The sequence below is a fragment of the Thalia democratica genome, chromosome 4 (genome assembly GCF_965202585.1).
Source record: "Thalia democratica chromosome 4, ktThaDemo2.hap1.1, whole genome shotgun sequence".
Lineage (NCBI taxonomy): Eukaryota > Metazoa > Chordata > Thaliacea > Salpida > Salpidae > Thalia > Thalia democratica.
In genome coordinates, this window is record NC_139168.1 from 65,197,413 (window position 1) to 65,209,404 (window position 11,992).

Consider the following 11,992-nt stretch of genomic DNA (forward strand, 5'->3'; position numbering starts at 1 on the left):
CTCCTTGCAAAATTGACGCACTGCGCTAAAGTGACCCACTTTTCAAAAAGGACCCACCGTGCTTAAGTGTCGCTGTGCCATTCTGACGCTCACCCATGTAAGTACCCTTGAAAAATTGTGGGTTACGATAATCCTTGAGTTTAGTTAGTAACACATTTTGTTTAAATTTTATTGTTACCTCGTAATATTTATTTTCAATAAGGGTTTTTTGCTTAATTTTGAAATGTTAAGTTTTTAAACCATAAACTTTTTACAAAACTACGTCATATAACAGTGAATGCAAAAACTTGACTTTAAATTTGTAAAAAACAACGATGTTAGAAACTTTGTTTTAATTTTGTTGGTTAGTTCTTGAAATGTCGTTTTTAGAAACGACACTTTGCTTCTTGGTAATCTTCTTGCTGCTTTTCCAAACTGAATCACAAGTAATCAGCAACACAAAAGCGCAAGACGGAACACTGAAGTACTTGGTGCAGTTAAAAGTGCTCAAGAGTTTTTTGAATGGGGCGGAAAGAAAAGAAACGCCTGCTAGAGGGGCCGGCACCATTATAAAACTGAACTGGATTTTAACTGCTGCTCATATGGTAAATAATAAAAACAAAAAAGTTAATGGGATCGAAAGGTTGCACACTGTTGAAAAAGTAACCGTTAAGGCTGGTACAAAAGACTGGTTCGATTCTAGTAATAAAACGCAAATACGTGTAATTGAAAAAAAAGATAATTGTATTTTTATACACGGGGACTACAATCAAACGACTAGAATTTACGATGTAGCTCTCATTTATACGAAAAAACCGTTTGTTGAAACGGAAACTGTTGCGCTTGCAAAGTTGCTAGAAACCGGGATGCAGTTTAAATATGGTGCGAAATGCGTTGTGCAAGGATGGGGACGTAATCGAATTGTCAAAGTCAGAAACGAAAGTCAACTTTTAAGCAAAAAGCCAAGGCGCGCAATGCAGGGAACTGTCCACCTTTTGGAAGGCGAAAAGTGCGCGCGCGCGGCAGTCGACGGTGTTGCCGTTTTCAACGACGATTTGCAGTTTTGCTACGGCTGCGACCAGGGAAGGTGCGAGCAAGCTGCCTGCGGGGATTCCGGCGCCCCGGTGGTTTGCGCTCTCGATGCGGGGGAACACCCTCTAAACGGGTTGGTGTTCGCGGTTCACAGCTACGGGTGCAACAACGTGAGCATCAAGTGCGGCCCTAGAGGACCGAGCACTGGTACGGACGTCCGCAAAATCAAAGAGTGGATCGACGAAAAGACTCACGAAGGAAACTTTTTCGTCCGTAACTACCGGTACATCGTCGCCGGAGCCGGAGGGTTGTTGTTGTTGAAGTACTTTTTTTAAAGGATAAGCAGCCAACTGATGTTTTCGTCACTGATGTAGTTGAATGTTAAAGTTAAACAAACGCCACGAGTACAACAAAACTTTTGTATGAAAAAAATGACCGTAGTCTGGAAAATAAACATCTGATGAAAGTTTGTAAAAAAATCTAGTCTAACTTTTTAATGAACTTAACTATGGTTGCATGACAGTTGAAAAAAAGACAATTAAAATTCTTTAACAAAAAGATTTTAAGTAACACAGCTCGAAAAAAAATGCACACGTAGGTCCAATTAATACTATTATGATAACAAAAATAAATATAAAATATGTTTTAAAAGTATTAAAAGTTACCATGATTTGAAAGTTATTTTAGTCATATTTGAAAAAATCAAATTAACTTTGCAAGACAAGAAAAAAAAAACTTTTTGGTACTAATTAGTCCTGCGTAGCTTTTTTTTTATATATTTTTTCTTGAACTGTGGCTATTTTGATACTTTTCTTAAGAATTTGAACTTTCGGAATTTGAATTGTCCGAACTTGAATAGTTGTGCACCAGAAAAATAAGTGTCTAATAAAAAACAATAAAAAAAACTCTAGTCTAGCTTTAAAACAAAGTTAACCATGGTATAAATATAAATTTATAAATGAAAGAACTGAAGTAACTCAACTTACTCGTTCTAGTTATTGCACCGGTATTTGAAATTTGTAGCCAGAAATCAAAGATTCTAGCACATTTATAAATTAAAACCAATTTTTAAAACATGTCTTCTACAACGAAAATTATGTCAAACGGTACGAGGCGATTGGAAAAGTTTAAAGTTTTTGTTTAGATAAAACTTGGTATACTTAAAAACACAAAATAAAAATAAAAACAATCAAGCTTTTAAAAGCTTTTGGAGCTTGAAATATTTTTATTTAAAATGCCTGCCAAATACCAAAATCAGTTTTTTATTAAATTCATACTGCATATGACTAAATAGATAAATAAAATCTGGTTATATGCAACGTATTTAATTCTTTTAATTTATTTACATTCTTAGGTGTTAATTACAACACCTCTTAATGAATTTAAAAATGAAAATTTTTATCAAACTTAAAATTTTATCAGTATAATTTACATGTACTTATTTTCAATGCAAAATTTTTACGATCAGTTAAACTTTTGTAATAGGAAAAATTTCAGTTGAACTTAATAAATCTATCAATCGCAAATTAAATAAGTCCAGGCTTCTGCTCTGCAGACTTTCGACGAAAATTGTTGAACTTACACTAGATATTCCAAAGCTTCCGACGAAAAGCGAAAAAAAAGGTTTAATGCATATTTCGGTGGTGTTTTGAGACTTACTAGATACTAAGGGTAAATTTTGAAAACATTTATTAAAATTTTAGGGATTTTTGACGCTTTGGTGCACAAAATAGTTTTATTCTAGTTTAGTGTGTATAGTTTTTAATTACTATGTGAATGCCACTGATTTAGCTCACTAAGGACGAACGCATCGTTAGACACTTGGATTAATTGCTGCATTGATTGAAGTCTTGGTTATTTTGCTCGCTTAAATGTAAGGTTTAAGAAACATTTAAACTTTTTTTAAATATCAATTTAAAAAACAGTTTTAAAATAGTTCTTAAAAATAGTTTTATTGTTCTGCAATAATAAAATTAATTAGGATAGTTTGTAGCAATTAAGAAAATTTAATTTCACCGTGCAAACTATTTTAACATACTTAAGAAAAACAAATTTGCGAGTTTAATTATTTGACCAGTGAAACAGAAACTCAATAAGATAAAACGACAGTTTGAAAGCTACGTATTCAGGTTTAAACAAAATGGTATTTAAATTAAACAATGAATTTCAATGCTTTTAACACTTTTTTGTCATAAAATATTTTCAAGCTGAATTTCCAACAAAAATTCAGTAGTTGCAAAACTTTTAATGACAGTTTACGTCTTTCAGCTGAACAAGCAAAAAGTTTTTCTATCTTATTTTTACTATGCACAATTTAAAAAAAATTATTGACATTTGCTTAAAAACGATTCACAAGTATAAGTTGAAATTAAGTATGATGAAAAACACTAATTGTAAAATTTTTTTGTTTATTTAATTAAAACAAAAACAATCTAAGGTTGAGCTTTTCCTCCCCATGCGGCGGGAGGCCCGTTGATGGGGAATTTTTTGAACCTCGCAGAAGTCCGGTACTTTTTTATTGGCGGCAAATCGAAAAAGTTGTCCCGGTACTTTTTGCACTCGGGCAGGTTGTCGAAGCATCCCGGAAAGAGGGTCTGGTAGACGTCCATTGCCTCCGCGATTCCGAAATCGACGTAGGACAGTTTGGACGCCGCCCACTCCCCACCAATCAGCACCTGCTCGAGGGCGCGGAACTTGTCGGGGATTTCCCGTTCAAAGTCGTCTTTCAGTTTTTCGAAATCGGGGTTGTAGCAGAGGTGGATCCACGCGGTCCTGACGTCAATGAGGAACCCCTCGGCTGCTTCGGCCCGCCTCAGATCGTCCTCCCCTTCCGGGTACAGTTTCCCGTGTTGGTACTTGCGGGCTATGAACTTCATTATGGCCAAACTGAATTTTTTTTTTAAATGCATAAAAGTTTGTTTTTAATTTATTTTATGAAATAAAGTATTTTTGAGTTAATGAAAAGTTCTTACCGCTTTCTTGAAATCTAAACATACTATAAAAAACTGCTATCTTATATGTTATAGTATAGTAGCTTATGACTTGTTTTTAAATTTTTTTTTTTTTTTTGGTTTTTTTTTTGATTATAGTTAATTTTATAAGTTAAATAGTTTAAAAAAAAAAGTAAAATTTTCATTTTGTTTAATTTTTAATAGATTTTAATAATTAGTTTTATTTTGGCATTACACAACAAATGAGCTACAAAAACTCCTATTTTTAAGATTAGTCACTGTATTTTGAGCACATTATTGTTTCGTATCTGTAGTTTTTAACCTTTTCAAAAGCTTTTCAGACTAAACTACTGGAAAACAAATTTTATTGACACTAAAATATAAAATATTCAAACCATATTAAAAATACTATTTTATTTCTTATGTTCTGAATGCCTTTATACATACATAACTTTTAAAAAGTTGTTTATTAATGTTTATACAAAATTTTTATATTAAAAAAAGACAAAAGTGCGTCAATAATTTGTTTCACCTTCATAAATTTTATATGCACAGTATGATTATTTCTATACACTCTTAGAAAAGCACTAGTAGTGTATATGATACAACAATACTTTTAATTATGTATTAAAAACTTTAATGTTGCAGATGTTTACAGTACAAAAACAAACAAGTACATTAACATAAACTAGTTAATGTTACAACTTCCATAAAAAACGTTACTTAATTATTTATTAATTAATCAAACATTTTTACAAACAAACTACCTCTGCGACATTTTGACATCACCGTCAGTGTAAAGGGGCAAGTTTGGAAAATCGACCCCAAGATTGTACTTTCCCGCCAACCACTCTTCCATGGTGGTTGTGACGTAATCCATGACGTAATCGACTCCCAAATACTCCAGCATCAACCTCTGGGGTTCCATGAGTCCCCTCAGGTCCCAGTACTTGAGCGTCACTGGCATTGTGGTTTGAAAGTAAATATAATTGAGAGATATTGTTAGGCTGAAAAATTAAACTTCAGTGAACAAACTGTCAACAACTTGAGAGTTTGAGGTCAAGTTGTGATTGTGAAAGCATTTATAGATCATTTAAAAGACATTTTGATTGCAAACTGTCTTTTGTTTCAGACTGTTTAGTTATTAAGTTAAAGGTTAAATTATTTTTGTTGAACGTTTGAACTGTTGAGTAAAATAAACTTGCAGCTTTCTTTTAGTTTTAAAGCTTTAAAAATTTATTGACTTTAAATCTTATCATGGTAAATAAACTAGTAGTTGCGTTTTTTATGTACGATATGAAAACTATCATTGATTTATTAAAGTATGGGTATGCGTACCAATAACGTCACATACTTAGTTGCTATAATTAAGAGATTTTAGTTTAAGCTTATGTAAACTACATGCTAGTTTGAAAAAAAAAAGTTCTAAACTGTGTCAGCTTTTATTTTTACATATAACAAAAAACATCATTTTTTAAATTTAAAGCAGCTGTATAAAAACTATGTCACTCGAAATCACATCAGCTGTTTAAATAACTGCCACACTGTTATTTCAAAGGTTTCTCTTGTTAACAAAAATAAAACCGCTAAAATCTTGATTTATTTGTTGAAGTACTAAACAATAAAAACAACTTTATAAAATGTAAAGTTTAAATAGCAACAACAGCAACGTCTTATGTTTGACTTTTAAAATCAAAAAAGTGATATTTTGTGCTTGTTTGGCTGAAAGCAGTTAATCATTAACAGTTCCGAATAATTTAAATAACGTAATTTATGCGATAATAAAGATATATATACAACCGTAATCTGAACTAAGCCAAGCGTTAAATTTTTTCAAAGTCTAATTGCTTTTATAACTTTATTCATTTCAAACCATTTATACTTTTAGACTTTTTCCAAAACGTTCTTTTTTGACCCAATTCATCAAAAGTTTTCAATCGTAGGTGTGTTTTTCTATCAATAGAATAAGTTGTTAAAATTTCATTGAAGTTAGTTGTAATAGCAGGTCAATAAATAATATTTCTCTATGGTTGGTTTGAAGTTAAAGACAAATGTGCAAAATATAAAAATTTATTTTACATAGTTGCAATGCAACTCGTTAGCGTAGGTGTTATAAACTAAAATCTTGTTTATATTGTTACTAAATACTCGTATAAAAGTAATTATAAAAAAAGTTAATTTATTCAAAACAAAAATTGAAGGCTGCTTACAAGTTTAATTTCTACATTTAGGTTTCTACTACCTTTTTTTTTAATTGGTTTTAAAAACATACTTAGCTATAGACTCAGGCCTAGTGACTCAGTATGCTTTATTTTTCAATATGTTGCAACCTTGTATAAAAAAATCGCTAACTTTTTTTTTAATTCCTAGTTAGCACTTTAAACAGTTTCATTAAGAATGTTTTTTATAACTTAGTTGTATTTAATTTAATAGCGCTACCACAAAAAAAAACTGATAAAAAGTTGTTTGTATGCTAAATGCTTTAATAAAAACTAATAGCTTGTTTAACGTATAAAAAAATTTGTTTTATAATCTTTTACGAATTGAATTTATGAAAAAGTTTGAAATGTTATAAAAATTAAAAACTGATTAATATAGTTCTGACACACTTCAATACCCATGTTAATTTAAACTAATTCATATTTAGATTTATGAACGATTGCAGTAATACTGAACTTTAACTGATATACTATGTTTTTCTTAGTTGAGTTATTCAGTTTCGTTTAATAAAGTGGGTAGCAGTAAAACTACGAAATTTTCGTATTAAAATTTTTTTTTAAGTTTTTGAGTACAAATACGTTTAAAAGATTTTACTAGATATTACGTATTAGTATAAAAAAATATATGTTAAAACACGGCAAAAAAATGCAACTAATAAAGTATAACAGTTACTTAAAAGTAATAATAAATAGAAGTTATATTAGCTAATTCTGTTAATCATAAATATAACGATGACACCAATGTAGTAATAAAACACAGACAAAAGACTTATGATTTATTATCAGAGTAATTAGTATTACATAAAAACAGTATCTATTGAATATTATATTAAATTACGTTTAGTTGCAAAAAACTAAAATAGACGTAAATGTACAAACAAAGATTGAAAAAATTAAAATAAATGTTTATAAAATTATGGAACATAACTTAAAAGCATCAAAAAACAACAAAAGTTTCTAAACAGGCCCTACTAAAGCGACGTGAGACTCCCGAAACTTTCGTTGTTCTCGATGCGCATGTCGAACTTTATCATCTTTTTCGTCTGCTCCTTCTTCCCACCAAAATCACCGCCTCCCAAATCGAGGTGATTTCCCGTTTTAACAACCCTGGTGCTCTCCAATGGGTCATCTTCCATCTTCTTCTTCGCTTCTTCGAGCTGTCTCCTGCTGAAGACGGCCTGCTCGTGCTGCCTCCTCGCCTCCGTCTCCCAGTAATCCCTGCTCCTCGCCTCCATCAAGCGCTCCACCTTCAACCGCTCGATGTCGCCCTCCAATCGGCCCGCTTCTCTCCTCAAGCGCTCATTCTCCCTTCCGAGCCGCTCGATTCTAGTAAGCAAGTTTGATTTTTCCTGCTCCGAGCTCTCGGTTTCGGTTGGACGACTTTCGCGCGCTTCGTTGACTTCGGTTGGCGCGATGAACCTCAACTTTTTTCTCGATTTTTCTGCGCTTTGATTCGCTGCATTCGTTTCCTGTTTGCATAAGATATGTAGGAAATGGATAAGTTTTTCAAAAATTGACTTAAGCGAGCACAGATTATTTTACAATTAACTCATGCTTAGTTTATAATAGATTAAAGATACTCTATAAAAAAAATACGATTATGTTTAACAAAGCCATCAGCTTTAACCCCACTTATTCTGATTGATAAATATTATATGTTTTGTTGTTTTAAAAAACATTTATCAAAGGTCTGAACTTTTACGAGGAGAACAGATTAAAAAAAATTAAGTTTATTACGGAAACAGTGCTTCACTCTAAGAGCTCATCAGTGCTTAAACTAAAATTCTTATTTAAATAGAAACTAACTGATAAGCAAAAGTTTTGACATTTAATTAATAGAAGTAGTTCTAATTTATAGCAAAGTTTATACAACAGCCCCTTTTAATCCTAAACTGACTTTCTATAAACTTAATTTTTGTAGTTATCATTTAAATAAATTTCGTAAATCACCATTACTTGCTTAAAAATTCCATTATTTGTCTAGGTAAATTAATAAAAATTTTCAAAGTATGCAAAAGAAGTTTGTACTAGGATTGTACACATAAGCTACAGAATTAGTAATTTGCTATACTTGTCTTAAAACAAGCTATTAATCTTCAATTATACATAATAAATTTAGAAAATATTTTCCAAGTCGTAGTTATACCTCAAGCTTATAAACTGACAAGTGCTATACTTCATATTCAAAATATAATCTTAAGTTGTTTGTACATCGTTAAAATAATTGAATAAAAAAACCTTTACCGATTAAACATCTTTAACATTTGAAAATATTAAAACCCTTACCTACAAGATAACTATTAAAACCCTTAATAATAAGACAAAAAAAAGTTACATGTAAAAAAAATTACCATTATAGCTTATACTTTTAATAGTACCAGCAACAGCTGTATTTGCACATTTTAAGTGCGACTTGCATCCCAGCTAGTCTGCAACACTTTAACTTTCTTAAGATACTATTTTTGGTCCATCTTTTTTATTAAAAAAAGTAGTTTAAATTATTCAAAGCTAAATGTAAGAGATAAAAGTTAAAATAGTATTTAAATGAAGTTTTAGTCCTGTAGATTAGTTTACGCTACGCTCCTGATTCATATAATCAGCACACATCTGAATTTAAGTAAACGTTAAAACATGATCAACGATTCTTTATTGTTTGAGTTATTTAAGAGCTTCTAATAGTTTTTCGTTTGCCGAAAAACGCATTTATATAAAAAATAATCTGTTTGGAGTTAATGTTTGTTCTGGCATTGTAAGCTTTAATTGGTTGAGAGTATAAGCTATTTTGAAACTGATAAAGGTATATTATTCTTTCATTTTGTATACATGAAGTAGAATGACAAAAAGTGTAAGACTCACTATTTTAAAAGCCTAACTTGCTGCTACCTTACCAACTATTTAACACAACTTTGATTTTTGTTTAGGTGCTTTTATTATTTAAATCTTTGGTGAAATTAAGAGTTTCTAGTCACTTTTACAAGTGAACTGTTCTATTTTTTTTTAAACATATTGTTAGCTAATAAAAAGTAACTTACAATCTCATTGACCATGATTTGTGCTTTGTTTAAATTATTTTGCAGACCTTATTACAAATTTGTCATTGTTTTCCTCAAAACGATGATGGTAAGTTTTATTTTTAAGTATAGACACTTTGTTTATTATTACGTCACTAGTTTAAACATTGTTTACATTTTCGATAAAAAATCTATTGTGTTATAGTTTCTAACAATCTATTTAATTCAGGGTTCGGCAGCTTTTTGTAAGTTGCCGGCCAGTTTTTCCAGAAAAATTAACTCGCGGGTCGCACTTTGCAGAAAAAAATATTTGTGGGCTGAAAATATTTAAACTGATTGTAGTTTTCAATAAAATTTAATTTTTTTAAAAGCGAATTTCACAAAATAAGCAATAATAAAGCATTAGCTTTACCTACAAAAATTAAATTTGTGTTACTTTAATTTGTCAACAAAAAAGTTAACTATACAGTTAATTAGCTACCTTATTGCTTAACACTTAAAATTTAAAGCTTTTTGTACTTTTATCTTATGTAATTTATAGGTTTGTTATCTAATTTTGCTTATACAACTATTGTTTTTAATAAGTGCTTTTAGTTAGTGTAATGTTTACTATTAGTAGTTATTTAATGTCTAATTCAGTTTAGTATAAACTAATAACACAACTCAATAAAAATTAAAATTTTAAAGATTAAATAATCAGACAAGCTGGCTGTCATAATTGAGTAAATCAAAGTATTCAAAGTAAATGTATGATGTAGGTAGGAGTTGATATGTGATGTAGGTGTAGTAAACATCATTTAGACATAAACCTTTACACTTACGATTAACATTTTGTTTAATTATTTTTTTAGTTTTTATATAGGGCGACTTACTTTTAGTTTATTTGTTTACTAGTTTAGTTGTTTTTAAGATCTTTTTATTTTAATGCGTTTTTATTAGAGTTTCAAATTAGTCGTTCAAAAGTTAGCTTAATTTTTTTTATATAACAAAATACTTGATACACAATAAAAGAGCAAGATCTGTTTTTTTAGTAGTAAATGAGATTATAACTACTTATTTGTTTAGAAGTTAAAAATTTAGTTAGAAATAGAGACAGGCTCGTTATTATAAAGTTTAACTATTTTTGTTTATATAATTTATATTGACTTAGCTAATAGCACTATAATTAATCAAGCATCAGTTACATACAAAATAAAAAATATTTTTCTTAGCTTAATGTGTTACAGGCAAGTATCTTTATAAAATATTTTTTTAATTGATTGTAAAAAATCTTTTTTAAACTTATACTTTCACATATAAAAAATATTTAAATAAACAGTAACTAAGAGTTGTTTTACTATGTTTTTAAATTTTCTTACATATAACAGGTTTCCCTAACAAGGCATAAAAAGCTTCCAATTTAACTAAATCATAAACATTGTTAAAACTTTGAAGTATTTTATCTTTTAGTAATTTATAGAAAAGTATTTCATTAAGACCTATGTTAACAATACTCAGCACAACATAAAATGGCAAAACTTTTAAGTTTTAGTCTTGAACTAGTTTTAAAACTTTTTTGTTCTATATTTTAAAAGCTCTTTCACATTTCTCGAAAAAACTAGTGATATGGCAACAAATAATATATGAAGTTTATTGAAAGACAAAAAAAAAGACGCTCAAAATAGTTATTACTACGACCTAGTGCACGAAGAACCTTTCGGTTATCGAATCGCACACTACGATGCCTTTTAACGTCTTTAATACCTTTATTGCGTAAGCTTTTTGGGTTGCTATCAAGAACGTTTTATATACACCTTGTTTTTTCTCAAATTATATCTGTTTATATTTTTGAGGTTAATTTAAAGCAGGGTTCGGCAAACTGCGGCCCGAGAGTATGCAAGCTTAGCCTTCAAATTATTTTTGAAAATTACATTAGATATCCCAAGATTTGAAGTGAAGAGCAAAAAAAAAGGTATAAATCACGGGACTATGTTGGATAGAGACTTATTGTTAGTATTTTACGTAGTAGAGTATTTTTGTTTTGTTTGATAAAGCTTTCAATTCGATGTTATCTGTATGCATAAAAAAACTTGACTCTAATGTCTTTGATGCACTTGTTTCCTTTAAAAATGTTTAACAAATGTTTTCAATGTATCGAACAGTGTAGAACCAAATTAAAAAAACAAGTATATGTTTAATACGTATATAAATTTATACAGTATATGGTTTAAACTTTATTTTTTCTTAATATATTCATTGAAAAATAATATAAAAGTATAATAATTGTCCTTTAAATTTAAGTAATATAAGTTTATCGGTAACAGTCTAAAAATTATTCTAAAGCACTTAGTAAGTAACTCATTTCATAAAATTTTACTTGTATCAACTAATTGTTCCTGCTTTTAATATCCAAAAATAAACAAACAACTACAAAACAAAAATAAAATAAAAAAGTTTTTACAAATCAAACACAAAGCTAAACAACAGTTTCGTTTGTTTCGAGCTCCGACCTCTTCCTTAACGGAGACACGCCCTGTCTCTCAACTGAAGACACATTCTGGCCTTTGCTTCCAAAAGAACGTTTTCTCCTGTTTGTTTCAAAGTTCCTCTTTGTGACGTAACTGACCCTGTTCGTCTTGCACCATCCCATCAACACCTTCCTGCTGTTATCGAAGCAGCATATTATAGAAATGACGTTGATCATGGCACTGACGTCATAGAGGCTGTTCACGAAAGTGGCGGGGGCGGGCTGGGGAATCACCGCCACGACCAAAACCGGCGCCACCAAATCGGAAACGACGCAGCAGAGCATGGAGAAAGC

The 11,992-nt window shown here is 30.3% G+C and overlaps 1 protein-coding gene and 1 pseudogene across 1 annotated transcript; one reads left to right on the forward strand and one right to left on the reverse strand.

The window, feature by feature from the left end:
• Positions 1-356: 356 nt before the first annotated feature.
• On the forward strand, positions 357-1,346 carry LOC145833563 (chymotrypsin B-like). The gene has a single exon (XM_082940732.1). It carries the CDS (start codon positions 357-359, stop codon positions 1,344-1,346), a length of 990 nt encoding a protein of 329 aa, XP_082796858.1.
• A 2,097-nt stretch (positions 1,347-3,443) lies between these two features.
• LOC145833564 (glutathione S-transferase class-mu 26 kDa isozyme 51 pseudogene) lies at positions 3,444-4,929 on the reverse strand (annotated as a pseudogene).
• Between the last annotated feature and the right edge of the window lie 7,063 nt (positions 4,930-11,992).

Bases quoted from the DNA above. Each gene is read 5' to 3' on its own strand.
- LOC145833563 (XM_082940732.1), top strand. From the start codon at position 357: ATGTCGTTTTTAGAAACGACACTTTGCTTCTTGGTAATCTTCTTGCTG.